At 40.1% G+C, this 21,762-nt stretch overlaps 2 protein-coding genes across 3 annotated transcripts; both read right to left on the reverse strand.

The window, feature by feature from the left end:
* Nucleotides 1–35: 35 nt before the first annotated feature.
* Nucleotides 36–6,199, reverse strand: spdl1 (spindle apparatus coiled-coil protein 1). Its single transcript, XM_026357173.1, has 14 exons — nt 6,144–6,199; nt 5,303–5,464; nt 5,020–5,196; nt 3,639–3,833; nt 3,367–3,516; nt 3,177–3,275; nt 2,929–3,039; nt 2,700–2,840; nt 2,431–2,537; nt 1,859–1,979; nt 1,207–1,273; nt 873–1,058; nt 664–748; nt 36–428 (listed from the first exon to the last, which is right to left on the reverse strand). Exons 2-14 carry the CDS (start codon nt 5,462–5,464, stop codon nt 281–283), a joined length of 1,749 nt encoding a protein of 582 aa, XP_026212958.1. The 5' UTR covers nt 6,144–6,199; the 3' UTR covers nt 36–280.
* A 905-nt stretch (nt 6,200–7,104) lies between these two features.
* trappc11 (trafficking protein particle complex 11) lies at nt 7,105–21,715 on the reverse strand. 2 transcript variants are annotated; one of them, XM_026357991.1, is made up of 30 exons: nt 21,556–21,715; nt 20,417–20,645; nt 20,013–20,182; nt 19,187–19,257; nt 18,846–18,960; nt 18,621–18,720; nt 18,407–18,480; nt 17,904–18,000; nt 17,489–17,622; nt 16,432–16,573; nt 16,162–16,255; nt 15,832–15,911; nt 15,599–15,677; nt 15,366–15,420; nt 14,943–15,088; nt 13,874–13,935; nt 13,591–13,723; nt 13,358–13,488; nt 12,622–12,747; nt 12,254–12,447; nt 12,019–12,167; nt 11,656–11,777; nt 11,407–11,526; nt 11,224–11,289; nt 10,819–10,975; nt 10,384–10,495; nt 10,173–10,264; nt 9,110–9,243; nt 7,596–7,763; nt 7,105–7,509 (listed from the first exon to the last, which is right to left on the reverse strand). In XM_026357991.1, exons 2-30 carry the CDS (start codon nt 20,621–20,623, stop codon nt 7,465–7,467), a joined length of 3,375 nt encoding a protein of 1,124 aa, XP_026213776.1. In that variant the 5' UTR covers nt 20,624–20,645; nt 21,556–21,715; the 3' UTR covers nt 7,105–7,464. The 2 variants fall into 2 exon arrangements, with proteins under 2 accessions (XP_026213776.1, XP_026213775.1); XM_026357990.1 differs by having other exon boundaries at nt 21,364–21,715.
* Between the last annotated feature and the right edge of the window lie 47 nt (nt 21,716–21,762).

Genomic DNA, 21,762 nt, shown 5'->3' on the forward strand with positions numbered 1-21,762 from the left:
TTAAGTTATACACCATCATGACATTTATACCAAAATATTGATCATACATTTATTTTTGACATATTAATAGAGATTGTGAGGACAAAGACTCATCAGTAACACAACATTACAAACGTTTTAACATTGTATGATTTAAACATAGCACTGTAGAGTAATAACAGCAGAAGAAAATACATGTACATGTAAAAATAGAATGAAAACAGGAAATATCACAAGTCATAGCAGCATATCCATATTCATCCACCCAGATGTGACAGCATGTCTTGTATTCCAGACGAGCCTATTGCTGAGCACACTGGTTCTCTGTGCTGTTTTTCGAGGTGACATGGATCATCTCCACTGCCTTTTGTTTCCTTCTCCTCTCCTCTCTTCTGTTCTGCAGCTGGTTCTCCTCCATCACCTTCTCTTTACAGTCACTCACAGGAGAACTTCAGCACACCAACACAAAAACACAGTCACACAGTCAAATATAACTGAGCTGCCTCGTGATTTTGTCTCATTTTTAATTCAAATCTAATAGGTTTAACGAGTAAGTCGACTCCAGACTGAACACACAATCAGTCTCAGCAACACTAGAACAAAACCATGCTGAACTAGGATATAGACACATATTAATGTGTGTTTTATGAGCTTCAAAATGTAGACACAGAAACCTTCACTGACCTGGGGGCGGGAATCACAACAGGCTCATCTCCGCTGATCTTCACACACTTTGCAGGCCGTGGCTCCACGGGATTCACGTCTGAGCCTGTAAACACGTGAGAATGATGCATGAGCATTTAATCCTCTGCTCTGCTCCTTGTTGCTGTGTGTTTATTCTGCACCTCAACTAAACATGGATTTGTTTGGTTGCTGACTTTGGATGCACGCACCTTGTGTGGAGTTCACTGGCTCAGCTGAAGGATGGATGTCAACTTCAGGTTCTGCAGTCTTGGGATGTGCCATCTCCACAGCAACCACCTGCTCAGCCTTGACAAGCGTTGTTTCCTCAGAGGAGGGAATGATGTCCACTGGGAGTTTTTCTTTCTTTCTCCTTTGGATTGGATTTTTTTTTGCCTCTGCAGACACATTCCAAGAAACAGCTTTACATTTACACTGACATTTTATATTCATCTGCAAGTAACCACTCACATGTCTCCTATGTCTGGTGGTGCTAAAACACCACTGCAGTGTGTCAGTGTGGGTTTACTATTATTTGTGTTTTACCTTTGGGTTCATATTTGTGTTGGAGCTCTTCCACTCGCAGCTGGAGCTTGATCTTGTCACTCTGAGCCTACAGCAGGAAACACAAGTCAATGCAAAGCAGCAGTTGCTACAAAAAAATCACAGTAAACATCAGAGATCCAGATAGTTTGTTAAACTTGCAGTAGACCTCAGCCAGGAGCAGACATACATAGACGTAGACTTATAAATAAGACTTAGTCATGTTTGTGACTACAGTTTATTATTAACAGGTAGAGTGGTCGCTAACAGAACCAGCAGGTAAAAAAAACAAAATACCAAAAAAATAAAACAAATACCAAAAGCAGTACTCAGCTTTTAGTTACTTTAGTTGTGTTTTAACACATTATAGAAAGTTCGATTAACTAAACACAAATTTTTTGCCTGGGAATTTATTTGGCTGCATTTATGTAGTGTTGTATTTATGTCTTTCAGGACATGTTTCATGAAGCTCAACCTTAAGTTTGCAAAACTTATAGGAGAAAAGCTGCCACCTCATCTGTGAAGCATGGTGGAGGTAGTGTGATGGTGTGGGGAATGTGTGGCTGCCAAAGGAAAATCTAGTGGATTTTCATTAACTTTTTTTCCTGTAGTCCATTAACTTGGACTACAGGAAACAGTCATAGCTGCCCTTTACCTGTTTGAGCAGCCGTTCGGCTGTGAACAGTTTCCTCTCCAGCTCCAGAGCTCTCTGGCTCTCTGACAAAGACTTCATCCTCTGCAGGGAAAGCTCATCTCCCAGGCGCTCTGCATCCTTACTGAAGACACACAGAGTCCATGCATGTATATAAAGAAGACAGACAAATACATTGTGAGCTCAGAGTGTTTAACTAACCCATGAATAAAATAAGTGTTGTTGTTACTTCTAATTTCAACACCTCATAGACAAGATGCACACCACATTAATGAGGAATAGGTACATAATGATTCCAAACCATGGTTTGGTTTAGGCCTTCTTTTGTTTTTTTATTTTTTGTTTGTTCCTCTACTTTTACTGATTTAAGCTGATATTACCAGACTAAAAGGGTTGTAAAGTCATTTTAGATAAATTACATACTGTAGAAGTGACTTTGCTTTACTGTTTGCTTGTCATTGTGTTGTCTTAACAAGTGAATTTCCCCCCTTGGAGATCATTAAAGTCTTAACAAAGCAGGTGGCTTTCTTAACTGAGGCACATACATGACTCACAGCACAAAAAGTCAGACTTACACAGTGCTGTTGAGCTTCATCTTTAGCAGGTCGGTGTAGTAGGTTTCATCTTGGCTGCCACCGCTCTCAGCTGGAGCAGGATTTTCTGGCTGAGATTTCAACATCATCTAAACACACACATACACACAACACATTTTATGCTGTCAGATCTGTTTCTTCACATTACACTTTGAGCAGTATACTGCGACTATAACAGCAGTGTTTTTCTCTCCAGGTTCCAAACCAACAGTCTTTCCAGTTCACATACTTGTAGGCTAGTAAACACTCACCTCCACCTTCTCCAGTCTCTGCAGTTTAGTCATGAGATTTTGGATCTCCCCATTCTTCTCTGCCAGCATGGCCTGGAGTCTCTCCAGCTGAGCAGGGTCAGCCCTGGAACCCTGGAGCTGCATCAAAGTGGCTATCTGAACCTACAAAACATCAAACGCAAATATAAGTAACAATCAGTTAGAAAACAAAAATGCATGTTTCTAGCTGATGTATTTGTACTCAAAGTACCTTCATGCGTTGCAGCTGCTGTTTGCTGAAGGCGTACTGTTTCTGCAGAGACTGATACTGGACCTTCATACTGATGAGCTGTCTCTCCATCTCAGCACGCTTATCCTCCAACTGAAATACAAAACACATGATGATACAGGCTTCCTTTTTTTGTTTTGCGCTCAATAATACATTTAGCTTACATACTAAATAGTTTGGTTCCTAATACTGTTTTCAATGGTAGTGCTCGTTTTGTTTTGTGTTTTTACCTCAGCAAAAAGAGAATTGCCTTTGCTGTTGGGATCCTGGGCCTCCTGCAGAACTTGGTCCAGCTGGATCTGGAGGTCTCGGTTTGCCTCCCTAGATTTCTTTGCAGCAGAAGACAGACAGATGTGAAGCACTACAAACATGCAGAGAATAGAAGAAGACACACACCAAGCAGATTGGTGCTGTCTTTACCTCTAATGCATTAAACCAGGAAACAGCCTCCCGCTCTCTTTCCTCCTTCTCCTCTGTGATTCGCTCCAGGTGACGCTGCAGGTTGCTATTGGCCAGCTCCAGCTGTTGCTCTCTGTACTGAGATTCCTGCAGCGTTTGCTCCAAATCCACCTGCAAGAAAAAACAAAAGGATTAAGCAGCAGCACATGCATTTTATGTTTGCAACTGAAACTGTACAACACGGCTCAATAGTTGCAAATATGCTCCAAGTGCAGTTACATTTGCCCCCCCACCTTAACATTCTCCAGCTCCATGATCCTCATCTGCACCTCCATCATCTCAGATGTCATGGAGCTCTGAGTGTGTTCATTTAGAGCTTGCAGTTCCTCCATCTTGCTATTTAAAGTCTCAGTCTGCACCTCAAGTTTGTGTTTCAGCTGTTTCTCACTGAGCTGAGATTCCTCCAGAGCCGACTGCAACCTCAGCACCTGGGAAAGAGGGAGGAGAAAAACTACAGTCGTTACTGCAACTATTTGCCTTGATTTGATTATGCACAGAAAACCATTTCTGGTTCTTGATTCCAACACTTTAATGATACAGCTTCCAACCTCTTGCACTTAGAAGAGGCCACAGAACCTGCATTTCATTTATGTTGACAATGTATTCAAATTCTTTGTTTTTCCTTTATATTTGAATATTGTAATTTGAAAAATATAAATACCGCTAATAGTAGTGTTCTTTTAAGGACAACAAAGAGGCCTTCGTAATCATTCTGTTTAAATTAAATGTGTTCAGGGAAGATTCACTCAGAGGCTTCTTCTTTATGCCTAGGTCTACATGTGGGGGGCACAATGCAGTGTCATCCTGTGCCAGTCCCGAATCTGTATAAATACAGAGGGCTGTGACAGGAAGGACATTCAATGTAAAACATACAACCAAACTAACTAAACATGCGTATTTACATTAAGCAAATGCAGAACAACATAAACATTCAATATAGAGTTACATTTATACTTAATGCATGGTGTTAACTGGATAGTTTTTTATAAGAATCCAGTATATTTATATTTGATCGTGTCAGGAAAGAGGTAGACAGGAAACAAGAGAGGTGGTATTATTTGCAGCAAAGGTTCTCAGCCAGAGTCAAACCAGGTCTGCGCTAGACAGTGTGGTGGGCAGATCTCATCAGTACCTGAAAAGTATACTGTATTTCATGTCGAATCTGATGCAGTTGAGTTTTGAAGTGTTTTTAATCCAGAAACAACACAGCCACTGCATCATTTTAGTTTTAAAAGAACTAAAAAACTAAATAAAACATTCAAGTTACAAGTGCAATTGCAACTGATTTGTCTTTTTCAGACCAGTGACTTCAGCTTTGGTATCCACCCCTACAGTAGAGCATGACCACAATTCTCTATCTATGATTATGACCAGGCAGTACTGAGCTCAGCATTCACAGCTGAACAATCACAGCTCTAAAGCTCCAAATCCCATGTAGGATCTCCAGTCACCAGAGTCCCACTGTGCAGGACTGTACAAGTTTAAGGAGGCTGCCTGTAACTTTGAAAGCTAAACACTCAGGCTCTGCAGTTACACCATAACCTAATAATATCTAACTAGTAAAAAAGCTCAAGTCTAGTAACAAGTATTATTTCCCTACAGACCATAATGTACCTTGTTGTTGAACTCATTGAGTGCAATGCTGTGGCTTCTCTCCAGATGTTCTTGTTGTTCCTGAAGCTGCTGTTTCTGCTGGTTTTTCACACACTCATGGTCTGACTGCAGTGACTCAAGTATTCGCGTTTTCAGATCCACTTCTTTCTGCAGGGAGTACTTTTCTTGCTCGAGAGCCTATGACACACATAATGTAACTACATGAACCAACAGAAACCATGAGAAAATATGTGAGTTTTTGGTGACTTAGCTGAGATGGCCCTAAGAAGAAGTGCTTACATACCTCAAGTGCATTGGTCATCTCTACTCTCTGTTCATCAAGTCTGTTTTGCAGCTCCATCTGCTGGTTGAGAAGATCTAAGCCAGCTTGAGCAGCCTGATGGACCTGCTCCTCCCGCTCCTTCAGCTGGCTCCTCAGGAGCTGGATCTCTTCTTCTGCTGTCATCTGAGAGTAGCATAAGGGATGCTTGTACAATTTGTTTAAAGGGCCTGACAACCTGGGCTCTGACTGATACAGGTACTTGGGAAGCCAGATTCCGTAAAACTGATTCTTACTTGGCCTGTCTAATAAACGGGCAGTTTTATCAGTCAATCTGAACTGATAGCATATAAATGGATTGCTGTATAGTCTTGAACGCATATGTCTTAGATTAATGTTATTTCAGGGCCTCGGGCATCTGTTAAGTTGCAGCATTAAATGGAGAGTGTTACCAGGCAACAGCCGAGCACTGTCTAACATTAACTATCTAATGTTAACGACACTTAGTGGATATAGGTTTCATCAGTCATGCGCCTTCAGATTCACTGTGTCTGTGTATGCAACATTAGAATTGAAATGGAATCCAGACAGTTGACAGAAATGCCTGACAGACGGTGACTTTATCTGTTAAAGTTTGTTAGTGTTTGATGAAAACTCATTATGTTAGCTAGCTAGTTCGCTAACGTTAAGGTTAACCACCGTCGACAGTTACTTTCCCAACTTTTTATCTGTCAAAGGTCGTTAACGCTACAAATGTCTTTAAGGTGAGCGTATAAATAACGTCAGCTTACTCTAAACAAGCTATATCAACAGTTAACGTTACTTCTAAATGGACTATCACACAAATAAATCTTTGTATCATTACCTCGTCAGCTACTAGCCTTAACGTTATTTGTCCACCGCCACAGTTTGAATTCAGTTCCCGTGAACTAGCGCGAGATGAGATTGTCTCAACGAGAGGTGTGCGTGATTGGCCAGACAAGTCGCGTGCCATGACTAGTCCCCACCCCCCTCATGTTCTCCGTTAGTTCACCTGAGTGTGACGCTGTGCTGTGAAAGAAAACAGGAAGTGCAACTACATGACGAATATATTAGAAATAGAAAACTATACTTCACTCGATATGCTTTATTACGGTTTGAACAGCAAAGCATAAAATATTGATAATAGATTTTAAGTAAAAGGTAATAATTGGTTTGCAACATACTGTGCATGTATTAGTACACTGATCACACCTTAAGTGTAGCTTTTAATATATCAAGTTCAACTGATGTAATATCAGTTTGACTGACTAAATTATACTAAATGTTTATAAAATGTATGTATGAAACATACCAAATTTATTTATTTATTTTTTAACTTGGGTAGGCATATAATCGTGCGCATTAGCTGAATCTTTACCTGGTTTAATAGTAACATCAAAGCACCTTTCCACCCACTAGTGAGTCTTCAGATGGAACAAATAAGGGATAACATTTAAACTTTAGTTAGCTCTCTGCTTAAATATTGCATAAAATAGCTGTAGCTGATCTTGTCCAGGAGCAGATCCACTACCAGTCAAGTCTTTTTCATCTGAGAAAGTGTTCATTCTAAACTTAAAACACAAGAAATTAATTCTTCCCCCCATCCTGTCCACATCAGAGTATCTTTCTCTATCTCTGTCTGCAATACATTGATAAGCCTAGCAAAACAATGTAGACACTGGAAACACAGGCTGTTTATCACATCTATAGCCTGTATTGGAGTGAGTGCCACACACAATCTAAAACCTACACCCTGCATTAAGCACTGTCCTTATATGACAAACACAAATGGGCCACAGCTTTTTCACATCACTTCAGTTTAATCAAACCTTCATCACATTCACTTTTCAGGTAATACAATCTACTCAAATCTCCACAGTTCACTCCCAATTCATGCACGATTTTCACTGTTAGATCGAAATGAGTGTATCACTTCATTCAGCAGCCTTCCGTCATGCTCACATCACATCATCACATTCACGCAACAGCACAGAATCACTGGAAACAAAGATTTCCTTATGTTTGGTCAACAGGTGCTTAAAACAAATAGTGTTAATATGGTCATCTGTGAGGAATCATACTGTATCTGCAACAACCTACACACAATCACACACACGCCGCTGCTTTGTTCTCATATTTACAGGAAACACTTCTTCTCGTTCTTCTCAAGCTGCAGCAATTGAGGCATCATCCAGCTGCCGACCCTGAGGCTGCCGACAGACAGAGAAAATAATAATACTTCAGAACAATCTTCAATAAAGTCACATTCAGTCCCAGTAGTGGGTGTGTGTGTTACCTTGACAAAGATCCGCTGGGGCAGGAAGCGTCTCAGTTGGTGTGCGTTAGTCGCTGGGCAGCGGGGCAGGCTGATGTTGAGCTGTGGTAGTGTTTGGTAACCAGCCATCAGCGGGTAGTAGTTATACAGCATCTTCTGCTCTGACCCAGGGAGGATACGAAGACGGACCTACATGTGTGAGCACACAGTCATTTTAAAGGCTTCTTGTCTTAATCTATACCTAGTTTAGTCTCTGGTCTCCCTTTACCTTTCCTTTATGTATGATGATTAGGTTCCAGTAGCAGCCTGGACTGATAAAACTTACTAGGGTGGTTTCCTTTTATCAAGTCAGTGGGAAATTGACCAGAACCAAAAGGGAACAATGTACACTGCCTGTCCAAATGAAAGTCACCACCTACATTTAACTAAGAAAATAGGTAAGAGGTAACCTGCTGTCATGCTCCAATTATATAATTGCTGCATGGATGATTACTTTTCAGCTGGCAATTATTTATTATATTTATTTATTACAATTACATTTATTCTATTATAGGGTCAAATTACTGGAATGAATCAAGCAAAGAAAACATCTAAGGAGATTGATGAAACTACCAAAACTGGGTTAAGAACTGTCCAATAGAAGAAGGTCATGTGGTCTGATGAGTCTAGATTTACTCTGTTCCAGAGTGATGGGAGCTTCAGGGTAAGAAGAGAGGCAGCTGAAGTGATGCACCCATCATGCCTAGTATCTACTGTACAAGCCTGTGGGGGCAGTGCTATGATCTGGGGTTGCTGCAGTTGGTCAGGTCTTGGTTCTGCAACGTTATGTGGTCAAGGAATGAGGTCAGCTGACTACCTGAATATACTGAATGACCAGGTTATTCCGTCAATAGATTTTATTTCTTCGCTGATCGAACGGGCATATTCCATCAGTACAAGATCTTGGCAAAAAATCAATGCAACTCTGGACAGGAATAAATGTTAAGACATTGCAGAAGCTTATCAAAGCGATGCCACTGAATCAAAGCTAAAGGCGATCCAACAAGATTTTAGTGTTTGACTTTTTTTTGGGACTGGCAGTGTATCATTTAGTGCTGTAAACATTAACTCGAGTTAGGTTACAATCAGCTTTCTCGAGTAAGCTGATTTCTTAACTGTCATGTATACAGGAAACCTGGTTAATGTAACCTGTGGTGTCAGTCACCTCACACATATATAAAAGGCAGAAAACATTCTTTTCTGTGCTTATACAGAAATCAGATTACCCATCTGCTGCATGTATACACAGTTTTACAGTAACCAGCTATTTTAAGTACATGGAAATTTGTTTCTTCATTACCTAAGAAACCTGGGTTCTGTTAGTACTTGAGTGCATGTACATGCACTGATTGTTTCTTGATTCATACCGAAAGAACAGAATGTGAAGAAGGCCTTACTGTGTCCAGTTAACACAGATTTATTCAAGGACGGTTTGTTTTGGCACAAAAAAAAAACCTTTGTGTCCAATCTTTCTTTAAAAGTGACCACAATTTTACCTGTTTGAGTCCAGAGAACATGAAGGCATCCGATGGTTCCACCGTCATCTCCACCTCCTGCACCAGAGAAGTTCTGTTCTCTATGTGGTATCGAACCGCAAGAGACTCTCTGACTCTCCCAAACGACGGCAAATCTGAATCAAAGCAAAGGTTGTGAAATTAAATTAAATAACATACAAACAGAAACATCTGCTGAAAAGTATGAAAACATTCGGTATCTATCACATTTGTGGTGGCAACTTAACAACAGCTTCAGGGAAGTCAACAGCACATCTTTGGTAAAGTACATTTTAAAATGCCATCTCTTTCTGGCCAGTAACTGATTCCATTGATTTTTAAGGTTTCGTCTTTGGGAAAAGGAAACACAATTAAATTTCTTTTACAGCAGAAAAAACGCCATGGTTTGACGTCTATCTCCACCCCTTGAGGCCAAATTTGCCAGACGGAAACCTTTCTGTAACCAACTAGCATGCAAACACATAGTCACATTTAGCTTTGTGCCTTTGATTATATGGAACATTGGTACCCAACTTCACAAAAATATATATGTAACATCAGACTCTCTCTCCACTTGCCACCATAAGGTGTCATTAACTTTGTCTATTCCCTCTCCCTTTAAGGCAGATGACCACTGGTCCTGAGCCTGGTTCTGCTGGAAATATTTTAGAATTTTTTTTTTTAAAGGGAGTTTTTCTCCTAGTGCTTCCTCAAGTAGGATTTCCTCTATAATTCTCTGTACAATAATATTTTGTGAACCTTACACTGTAAAGTGTTTGTTCTGATTTGGTGCTTTTTAAAATGAATTGAATTAAACACAAAAAAAGCATAATATGACCACTTTGTCTTCTTGGTGTTATGTTTTTCAAACAATCAATTAGTGAATGAAACTATGAAAGAACATGTCTGAGCACAGACAATCATTCAAAAACTCCAGCAACAAATTAAAGATAATATTTTTTCTAAGGTTCAGGGACAGAATTGTAAGACCAATAATGGATTAAAATTATTAACTTGTTAAAAATCAGTTTTGTGTTTTTTACAAGTAAGCTGTGTGAATACTGACCTGCATGGATGTAGAGAGGGACAGACTCCAGGATAACATGAGGTAGAGTGATTATGCTCTGGATCAGCGGACTGTCTGCACTTGAGGACTTCCTGTCTCAACACGGTTAAAAAAAAAAAGAGAGGTTTATAAGCCTGTTGAAACCCACTGATCACTCAGCAGTATGTCTGTGTGTACATATGTGTGTGTGTGTGTGTGTGTGTGTACATGCCTCTTCCATGATATCTGGTACTGTCCTGTAGCCACAGCGTTGTTGCCGTTAGTCAGTGGTGGACATCGGAGACAGAAACACTCGCTGGCACACTCGCCTGTCTGCAGAACCACTGAATGAAGAAACAAACAAACAAACAAACAAACACAGACAGACAGACAGACAGACAGCTATAATCATGGGATTTACAATGCATTAGATAAGGCTACAATATGCAGCTTTTGGTAGAGAATATCTTTTTGACACCGTCACTGATTATTATTATTATATAATAATAATCTTATGTTATAGATTTTGTTTCACTTTCACGTATGGCTTTGACAGCACCTCGCCACATTAAGTTATGGAGCATACATACACATAAAGGTTACATATTGTAGATTTAACTACGACTATGAGTCTTTATAATATAACTTTTCAAACATATTCTGGTACCTTCCTCTAGCTGCGACTGAAGCTGTGGTGTGTTGCTGACCATGGTGGTCAGCTGCAGAGAAGATGAGGCCAGCAGAAGAGGCCACGGAGACGAGGAGAGGATGTCAGTCATCAGCAGGAAGGGGATGTCCACCGCTATCCGATCCAGTGGCTCAAACTGGAAGCACACAGTAACAATGCTAATTCTTCTAATTTTACCAGCCATAAACCAACGATGGGATTTTATTACGACTGTCACTGTTTAAACACTGCTTTTTCCCTCAGCTACAGCTACTGTACTGAAGCTACTAAAGGAGTCAAGGTACATGGTTACGGGAATGGAAGAAATCTGTGAAAAACAGCTAACTCTGCTAAACACAGCATGGGCCTGATTTATTCACAGCTAAGGAAACATCACATACACACCTTGGTAGACACAAATTTAGCAGACACCTCAAATGGGACCACTGTTTCTATGGTAACAGTCTCATCCTGGAAAACAGCAAAACAAGAAGAGTAAAGCAGGTAAGAAAGAAAATACTCGACAAGTTAGATAAAAAACACAGACAGCGGACATGCTGAGTGAGTGATGCGAGTGATGTGGTCTACCTTATGACATTTGCAGACAATCTGTCTTCCTTCCACTGTGGTTTCAATGCTGTAAGCGACATGGAACAGGAAGACTCTTGGTCCAGTCGACACACACCTCACACACACACGCTTATCTAACTAGAGAAATAGACAGAAATTGAGCTGCTACTTTTCACCATGCAAAGGCTGGAGATCTGTGTATTAGCATATAAAGGGAAGACGCAGCTTACACAAGTGTGTAAGGAATTCCCTTGTGAATGAGAGTACCTTTTCACCTGGCTTCAGGTCTCCCAGGGGCAGGTCAGGAAGGAGAGCAGGTGCAGTGTCATCGCAAACCTTTGAGCCATCAAGTGTCACATGTGTGGTTTGGCCTAGGTTAGCATCCTGACCTGGACAGACCAATCAGGACAAACACAAAATCAAACACTGTGCTCTTAAGGCCTACATTTGAAATAAGTTTTATCATTGTCACTGAAAGCTTATTTAGTCCCTTGACCTAAACATGACTTTCAATATTGTTGTCAATACAATATATATTTTTTAACTGGAGAGTATCAAATGTAGGATCAGGTGATTGATAGTCTCATGTCTGTATACTGTGTGGATGCACTTTCTGATGTACTTGTGTACCTGGTTTGAGACCAGCTGTCAGTTTGACATCCTTTGCCACAGCCTCCTCCTGTGATTGCACTGTGAGATGGATGCAGTACATTTCATTGTTGAGTGCAGGAGGCTCGTGGCTCAGCTGAACAGAGATTTTTGGGACTCTGGAGATGATCCTAAACACACAACAAGCAACTACAATCACATTTGTGACAGGTGATGGAAAAACTGTGATTCACGCAGTGTCTGAGCTGAGCCTTACATGGTGCTGTGCTGCGGGGCCAGGCTGTCCCAGTCCAGCTCTTGTCGCATCTCAACATTCCGTCCCCAACGACGTGACGACCTGCTGGCTTGCAAGGCTTCATGGGTAGAGGCTGCATCTCCACCCGCCCCTCTCCAGCTGAGGAACACACAGCGGCCATGGTCACTGCCCAGCATGACCTCAATACCTGTCATCTAACAGAAAACTCAGAGTTAGTGACATTCTCTCTCCGTCCTACACTCACTCATTTCTGTATTGCAGTCATTATGTGGACACTCAATGACATTATGCATTCCCTAGCCCCCTACTGTCACGTAGACCATGTTTCTCACAATGAAAGCACACGCATTCACACACACACAACTCACCTCAATCTTCTTGCCAACATCTTCAGTTCTTGCTACAAAGGTGAAGTTGTAGCATTTGGTTTTCCCTGGCACCAAGTTCATTGTCTCCTGGCCGGACGACTCCACCACACACCACTGATTATACTCCTACACACACATACACACACTTAGTTATTTAAGACAAGCAAAATTCTTTCATTTCAGTTTTTTAAATACAGGGCTGAATGGGACATACAGGTAAGTTAAATTGTTGTTTTTCATCAGATGCCAAAAAAAACCCTGCAATATATCGGCTATTAAAAAGAAACATGTCCATTTCTAAACTACATTCAATACATTCAGTTTGCCAGTGGCAAACAGTGGCTTTCAGTCAAGTTATAGACATCTATGTAGAAGTAAACAGGATGCACCAGACCACAATTTGGAGGGAGTCAATGCTTTTGTAAGTGAGAGATTTAAAATATGATTATGTGAAAATGGTAGTTCTGTTCATTGTAAATTAAATTTACAAGTGTGCAAAACACTTTCTAAAGTCAATGCTTCTGCAAAGTGTGTGCAGATTTACAGAGGTGAACTGGTGCATTTGCCACAGTATGTGAAGGACCTTCAAACTCAATCCTGGAGGAAAATTCTTCTATGTGCTGCTTGTACTGTGACCCCACTTTAGACGAGTGGCTGAATATGAAGGGATGGATGTCCTGCTTAAAAGGGTGAGAAGGCATTCTTTGTATGTTCCTGTGCGTTTGTGTGTACCTGCCTGGTTACTGAGGCTGACAGCCAGCTTGTGAAATGATACAGTGTGAGGACAGTCAGCTCGGAGGAAGACCTGGAGTTGAATGGGTTGGTCTACATGGAAACTGGGAGAGCAGAACTTGGCCTTGCACTGTACTGCAGTCAGACAGAGAAAGGGAGGTTAGAATTGTGTAATGTTGAAGTGTTTAGATTAACATTTGCTTTAGGTGATTGTGAGTGTGACATATGATTACTAACTGAATGGTATGTAGTCCTGCACTTCTATAGTCAACTCATTTAATCCAGCTAAAGCCGTGCGGTCATTCCACAGTGACCTGGCTGCGCTGACAGAAGACTGATCACACTCTGGCTCAGGATCAGGAACCTCGTTCTGATGGAGGACGGATAGAAACACAGAGACAGAAACATGGGAAGTGGTGGGAGAGAGCTCTGTCAGATGGATGAACATCATAACACAGGTTGACTTTGTGGTTTACAGAACATTTTATGTTGGAGCGAGGTATCATGCCCCTCTACTCACCATCAGGACTTTAATAAGATTCTTCTCAATCCTTGACTTTTGCTCCTCCTTCAGTTTTGAAGCTAGAAAACATAAAAAGTATATTGTTATATTAGATTATATAGAGTTTGATAGAGTCCTTCCATGATTGTTTTTTGATTGATGAGAGCTAAATGCCTTATGTCACAGAAACTTAGAAGAGACAAACTTGTTCCTGTGACAATAACTTTCAGTGTTTGTTTTGTGTTTAATCTAATTCACCTTTATTCTTTAAGCACTTCGATTTGGTCACAACTGCCTTTGCCACAAAGATTTCTCTTTTTAGTTGTTCCCACATTGTCATACTATGTGCTTTAGAAAAGTGTTTGTCAATCCAACACAACAGTTTGTCCCTGATTTCATGCAGAATGTCAGGGAACTGACAGTTTTTTAGTAATTTTACATATAAAAGAAGTTCTGGTAACCTGCAAGTGATGTAAAAATTCCTGGAAATCGGATATTTCTTGATGCACGTCTGCATATCATTTCTCTTTGTGCTTGGGTTTTACTTTAAGAAAGTTTGAAGTACCACTGCATAATGTTATTAAGCTCTGATGATGTGCTCAGGGACAATGAAAAAAAGAAACACACACAGAAAAGGATCAAGAGACCATTCTACAGTACACCGACCATCCCCTACACAACATCCTGATGGACCAGAGAAGAAGCTGCAGTGAACGACTCGCCTCACTCTGTTTCAGGACTGAAGGATACTGGAGATCCCTCATCCTTACAGCCATCAGGCTCTACAACACCATAGCCAACTTCAGATGACTACTAACTACTTTTACTATTTTCTATCTACAATATTACCTGGATTTCTCTTCAGAAATCAATAAAGTTTATCTTATCTTCCTTCGTCATAACTTGGGTAGTTGTAATCACAGGAAATCAGGTCAAAATGTTAAATGACCCATTTCATGCTGAGGTAAAAACACTCAAAACAAAACAGTACAAACTTGTACTGAAATAAACTGGATTTTATCCATCACACATGAGTTGGACAATAATGAAGTTTCTCTGTTGTATAAGTATTTGGTCTTGTTGTTACCTCTGCCCAGAAGCTCCATGCAGTATATAATGTAGTCTTTAACACTGGCCATCAGGAATGCACAGCGGAGAGCAGTTGTCAATATGGCTGTCAGGAGACCCCACCACCGCTCTGTGCGATAGTCACACATCACGTAGTCCAACAGCCTGATAACACAACACATGCACTCATTCAGACCTGCTGCAGACAACGTGCAGTCTCTGAACACAAGTATTGCTATGGAGCAATGTTTACACACTGGGGTTAAGTCTCACTTCCCATTAGTTTTCCAGTGGTTTTCAACAAAAAAAGGAAGTGGAAAGCTTTCTAGTGAAGTTAGTAGTTTTGATAAATGGCATAAGGACTATTACACTGGGCTTCTTCATTAACAATGATATGCATATCAGAAAGCAATTAGACAGACAAGCACATCTTTGAACTTACTTGAGGGCTTTGGTGTAGTCTTTAGCGTGGTAGTATTCCTCGCCCATCTGCACCACTAAGAAACAGACAGGAAATTAGAGGTTAATCAAAGACTTAACAACAGAGAGGAGTAAAAGACAATTAGTACTTGATAAAGAAAATGCATAAATGAAAAACAAAAATGTCTACCTGATATGGTTACGTGTTTGACACTTCAAAGACTGAACAGATTTAGTAAACAAAGTGAGACTCACTGAGGTGACTCTTCATTCGAGGGCACTTGTACTTCTTAAACTGTGCGACTGCATTACTGAGATGTGCAATTATCAGCTCCTGTTGGGGCAGAGTCAGAGAAAAGAAAGTTTCAATACAACCTGACCTGCAGCTGTAAGAGCTACCAAGGGCACAACATTATGAGCACACTCCTGGTGCTTGGAATAACACTGGAATGAACATTTTTACTGTCATGGATGTGGCTGTATATTACCGAATGTGGTACATCTCTCTCTTTAATCTGCAGAGCTACGATCCCCGTCTTCTCCTTCTCTGCATCTGGAGGATCAATACCTGGAAGTATAAACAACAGAAGACATATTTTACATATACACTTCTAACACTCATTATTAAATGTCATTAAATTATACAGTCATTAAAGCTGTTACTCCTGCTAGACGTCCTGGGTCTTATTTCATTAACAACTCTTCAACCGGCACATGAAACGATGCAGAGCGAATGTCTGCATGAGCATAGCTTAACAGACGAGGATGTCACGTAACACTACTACTACTTATTAGACAAACAGTGTATGGGGGCCTACTCTGGTGCCCTTGTCTCCATGGTCTCTGTCCATAGAAGTCCAGTCCTCCACTCTGTGTGTCAAGTGGGTCAGGGGAGGGGTAACTCACGCCAGCCTACAACAATAAACCATTAACTGGTCATTCAGATTATATTGATAAGCTACTGTACTATTGGTCATTAATGTGAGTTTTATGGTGATTAATAAAATGTGCTTGCTGTCAAGAGTTTATTTAGTATACTTGTGGTAACATCTAAAGAGATTTTGGCAGTAGCAGTACTGTATATTAACCTGACAAAGCTGCTGTGCCAGCTGCTTCCTGTCCTGGCTGTAACAGGCAGCCTGCTGGTAGTAGAAACCAGGATTCTGGGTCTGGATGGCTGTCAGACCCAACTTTATAGCCTCATCAAAAAGTTCACCAAATGACTGGAACCTAAAAGGACACACAAATGAAGAGACAGTGTAAGAACTAGATCCTGGTACAAATTACTGCAACAACTAGAACTGTGTAATTTGGGGAAAATATCTAATTGCACATTTTTCTGACAGAGATTGTGATAATTAAAGTGCAATATGCTTTTAACTGTAGACCCCTCAACTACCTTGTAGTTTGGCAGATATAATGTGCCTTTCAGTTGAGTAGATGATTAAATAAAATCCCTTTACCTTTCTTTAAACAAGCAGAATTATATATCTCTTTGCAGTGCGTTTATAAATGCCCTCCATGTCTTTAGCGAGGTGGTGGTTCATGGCATTAGTTATCTCCTTGTGCCTTTTATGAGGTCTTTTCATGTGGAATTGTCAGTCTACCCGCTTGGTTATATGGTGTAACAACCACAAACGTGTTGTGGCAACAATTTGATGACAGCTCTTGGAAGTTCCCATGTTTTTTCAGTTTGGTTGTTTTTCGTTGGTATTATTTCGCCTAACAATTGGCCTGACTCATCAAACACCATCACCACACGCCACCATGCCATCCTCTTTGTTTGTTTTTTAATGATAGACGTTTACACAGTTGGCTAGAGCAGTGCCGACTGAAGAGTACATAGGCACACTCACCCAGTAAGACACACAAAGAGGGCGGTCATGCTTTTACTCTGGGACTTGCTGCATATTTTCCATTTTGCAACCACATCACAGCCTTTTACGATTAGCTAACCGCAACTTTTCAAATGATAATTCCAATTCAATTTCAATTAGTCATTCAGCCCTAGCAATAACCCTTCTGGTTTAATGTGGTCACAAATTTTGTTGAAATTTTGCCTGAACCTGTATATGAATGCCGTTTTCCCCAAGCCTAATTCCTTTTTAACTTTACATGTGCTGATATTCAGTGTGCCTGTCTTACTGTTTGGACATCCATGCAGAGTGCTCAAAGGCCAGTTCAGCACTCCCAATCTTCTTCTTGCACAGGTCGATGTGCTTTCTAAACTGGGCTATAGCATCTAGAGGAGTGTTATGCTGAAAACACAGACGACAGATCTAAAGAGACAAAAAAGAAGTGACTAAAGTTAGAGAACTGTATCAGAAATACATTTGCAATCACTATTCAATAATATTTTCTCAGATACATTTTTGCTTACTGTGCTTATAGCCTATTTTTTCCCAGGCATTTGTGTGTGTGTGTGTGTGTGTGTGTGAGCGTGTCTATTTATAATAGTGATGTAACAACTGCACTGGTGTGACTGCTTCCCTCACATCCCCCGTCACTCCACCAGTGGCAGGAGAAGTGTATTAAATTGCCACAATAAACAGAAACAAACCTTGTAGTTGATGAATCCAGCCATAGTTTTGATCTCCAGCATGTTTGTCTCATGGGCTCTAAGCTCGTGGACAAGACTGTATGCAGCTCTGTAGTACCTGAGAAAAAAAAAGCAACACATTTACAATACAACACTGGAGAAAGCTAATATTTAAGAGCTGGTATATTTTATTAGGCTTTGTAAGTGTTTGATTTTCTAGAGACTAAGACAACGATAAGCTTGTGTAAAAAATGGTGGTTGTAAAATCTCATATATATTTGTACCTGTATCTAGTTTATATGGTATAAACCACAAAGGTACAACATCATTGCAAAACAATAATATGTGTGGTACAATAATGGCAGTGCTATAGCAACAGCAACTCCAACATTTTTAGTCTTTAATATTTTTCATTCTTCTCAGTAGGATTTTTATTCACTTTAACCACTCAGCAAAACATATCTTATTTACACTGAACAGCTGATCAGAGCAAAGCATCAGCAGAGTTCAATTTTAAATCTTACTTGAGAGCATTCTGCGTGTCCTGCTTCAGCTCACTGAAGAAAGCAATTTTAAACTGGTGTCTGACAAACAGCAGCTGTGAACATCAGAAAGGGAAGAAGAGATGATGAAGACAAGTACAAGAGGCAGGTGTGCAACACTTAAAATATTATAGGCTTATATGCAGTGTTAAGTTACTCTAATTTATTGAACTGAGTTTTTGAAAACTGTACATACCTGGTGTGTGGTCTTGTTAAGGAACTCCTTGTGTGATTTAACACGACGAATCTCAGTGTAGTAATACGTCTGAGCATGTTCATAGAAGGCATTCTCCAACCTGCACAATCATTCAAATTATCAGAACTGAGCAAGTAGGTTGCCATGCCTCTGACTTTAACCTTCAAATAAGCCTGCCCCCCATCCCACTTGTGGCCATGCAGTATTTACTAAATTGTTAACTACCTTATAATGTAGCCCACTAAGTGGTCGGTGTGTGGCAGTACAAAGAGACTCTTGCCAGACAGATCACAGCCGTTACAAAGAGCTGCTGCTCTCTCTGACGCTACCAGGTCCTCTCCTGTCCACACAAGATCATAAGTGATGGTTCAGCTTGATACACAGGATTTGTTAAGATCACAGCAAAGAAGCAACAAAATAGAAAATGCCATACATTTCCTTACATCTTGTCTGAAGCTAATATTCTTTTCTCCCAAGTGTGTATGTTGTATACAAGTGGCATTTGTAAAAATAATTTTTACAAAAACATTTAATAATTTTAAACTTAATATGACTGAGTTAAGGACCTGGAGGTAGAGGAGTTTTCTTTTGGATTAGAACCACTGCCACCTTGGTATTCCTGCCCTGAAGACTGGTCCTAAAGACAAACAACACACAAACAACTGCAGATGAAATTTACTGAAGTTATGTTTCTGCTATGGATGAGACTCAGCTATACAAAACTCAATTAATTCCCAATACTTGCTTATTTACTTTAGTAGATTTGAAAACATGACAAAAGAAACATTTCCTACTACTGCAACAACAGCCGCATTGGCAGGTGTAGGCCCGTCATGATATACAATTGTATTGGAGGATATATTGTTCAATAATAATATTATAATGTCAATATTACTGACATTTAAGTATATTTTATGCCAATGATGGGGAGCTTCTGAAAGGCAAATGATGTACACTCTACACAATCCCTTAATGCCTCCACACCACATGCTGAAATGCTTATTCACTATGTTTTCTATTACTTTTTTAAGTTCGCACAAAAAGTCCTATTATTTAAAGCCATCAAACTCAACTGAATTTAAAGTTTTTTTGCAGTAACACCACTAACTACTTATTATCTATGTGTGTTGCAATGCACCACAGCTTCACAACCTGGATGAGGAGTCATTTTTTGTCTATTTTGTCTAGTTGTGTAGACACAAATGAAAAATGCTGATGACATTCATTCCTACTTGATAATGATAATGTTAGTTTTTCGTATCCACTAACCATATATGGTCCTTAAAAACAGTTCAAAGACCTAAATATATACCAGTGCTCAAACCTGAAGCAGCTTCCTGCTCTCTCGCCATTAAACAGCATGTTCTGACAACAAATAACATTTATACTTACCTCACAATCTCCACTTTAGTAGCACACTCAGACTGTTTCTCTTTCCACTGTGGGTCATCCCAGTCCAGTTCATAGAAGAGAACAACCAGTGCAGGTACCAGGTTTAGATGTTTATTCATCCAACCTGTTTTCAGGATGCCTTTGGGGATGTACCACTCATAGGATGTTCGCTGAAGAGACAGGTGATAAATGTGTTTAGTAGCTCTCAGGAAAGGTCTATATAGATTACATACTGTAGTAAAAAAAAAAACAAAACTGTGAGTTCTTCCACATTGTAGTACTGATGCCGTTGACTAATATGTCTTCTTTTTTTTGTTAAATATAGTGTTTCATAGTGGATAATTAAACCAATGTGTCCTTGTTCGTTGCTAAACTTCTCATAGATGTTTCTATCCATTGTTCACCTTAGTGCGACATTTAGGGTACTCGTGGTCTCCTGGGAGCACTTTGAAAGAGATGGGAACTCTGTCCGCTCGACGATTGGCACAGAAGGCATCCCAAATGGCACGATGCACAGCATTGTACACCACATCCAAGCCTGTTAGAGCTACAAAGGCCATGGGCCTGCAACATAGTTCTGGAGGAAGCTCCCATTGGGAACCTGCCATCATGACGGTTCAACAGTAAATTTACCTACACAAAAACAGAGCAAAATGACTGGAGTCAGGGTAGGAAGTCAGTGATTGAATACAAAACAAAAGGTTAAATATAGAAAGTCTTTTTCAGAAAATAAATCTCTCTTATAAAAGGCAAAAGAATAACAAACTATAAATATTATAGCTGACAGTATCCTCTATCACTAGCTGTAAATGATACTAATGTTAAATGTGAGGGTTTTTTTTTACAATTAAACAGTATAATCAATTAAATCACTGAAAAACATTTTACGCAAAATGACAAATATGACTGTAATAAATGTGTATTTCCTTTTAATGGTGGAAATCATTAATGTTTTACAATATAAAATGCTCAATTGAACCGAGCATGAACGGACTGAAGCTGGTGGTGAACAGCCTGCAGGTCACAAGACTAGAAGGTTAGCACTAGCCAGCTAATTCAAGCTAATTAGCAGACAACAGTGACAGCTCGGTTGTTTACTTCGTGCAGACTGAAGCTCGAATGTTTATCATCCGCTGGGGTTTCCAAATGTCTTCAGACAGACACTTATCTCATTGCTTTGCACTCAAAAGTCAAATGACACGTTAAATAATAAACGTTACGCTAAGAAACCATAAAGACGAAAGCGGAAGTGGAATAGCATTTGTGTTGTCCTATTAGCATCCTCAATGAACTCGCAATAAAATTTTTAATCCCATATGTGAACTCGGGAATGCAATAGACAACAACATACCTCTGCTTCATCACTTTAAGTGAACCTTTAATGGTGCTAAGCACGACTAGCTTGCTTGAGCTCGCTGGCTGCACTTCTCAGACTTAGCAGACCGGTGAAGTTAACAGGTTAACACCTAGCGTTAGCTAATGGGCGAGGTTGCAAATTTCACTAAATAAATGTCAATACAGTCAGAGTTTCAAGCTGTCTTACTCAGTTTAGCCAAATCCCAATTGTGGTGACTATAGGAGAAATAGTCACTGGCGTGTCAACCTCGACAGAAACAGAAAGTTGAAGATAACTGAGTAATTGTTAATGAAACAAAAACAGACTAGCTAGCTAGATAGCTGCCTATGGCAGTACTTCACTAGCACATCCGGTTCGACTTTTCAAAATGAAACGACTGGTAACAAAGTTCAT

Source organism: Anabas testudineus, chromosome 10 (assembly GCF_900324465.2).
Source record: "Anabas testudineus chromosome 10, fAnaTes1.2, whole genome shotgun sequence".
In the NCBI taxonomy this organism is placed as follows: domain Eukaryota; kingdom Metazoa; phylum Chordata; class Actinopteri; order Anabantiformes; family Anabantidae; genus Anabas; species Anabas testudineus.

Coding starts and splice junctions, on each gene's coding strand:
- spdl1 (XM_026357173.1), bottom strand. CDS start 5,464: ATGACAGCAGAAGAAGAGATCCAGCTCCTGAGGAGCCAGCTGAAGGAG. Junction 1,980..2,430: donor ATGAAGCTCAACAGCACTGT/GTAAGTCTGACT, acceptor GTGTGTCTTCAG/TAAGGATGCAGAGCGCCTGG. Junction 749..872: donor GCCAGTGAACTCCACACAAG/GTGCGTGCATCC, acceptor ACGTGTTTACAG/GCTCAGACGTGAATCCCGTG.
- trappc11 (XM_026357991.1), bottom strand. CDS start 20,623: ATGATGGCAGGTTCCCAATGGGAGCTTCCTCCAGAACTATGTTGCAGG. Junction 16,256..16,431: donor TGGCACAGCAGCTTTGTCAG/GTTAATATACAG, acceptor TTATTGTTGTAG/GCTGGCGTGAGTTACCCCTC. Junction 11,290..11,406: donor TTGTCTGCAAATGTCATAAG/GTAGACCACATC, acceptor GCTGTTTTCCAG/GATGAGACTGTTACCATAGA.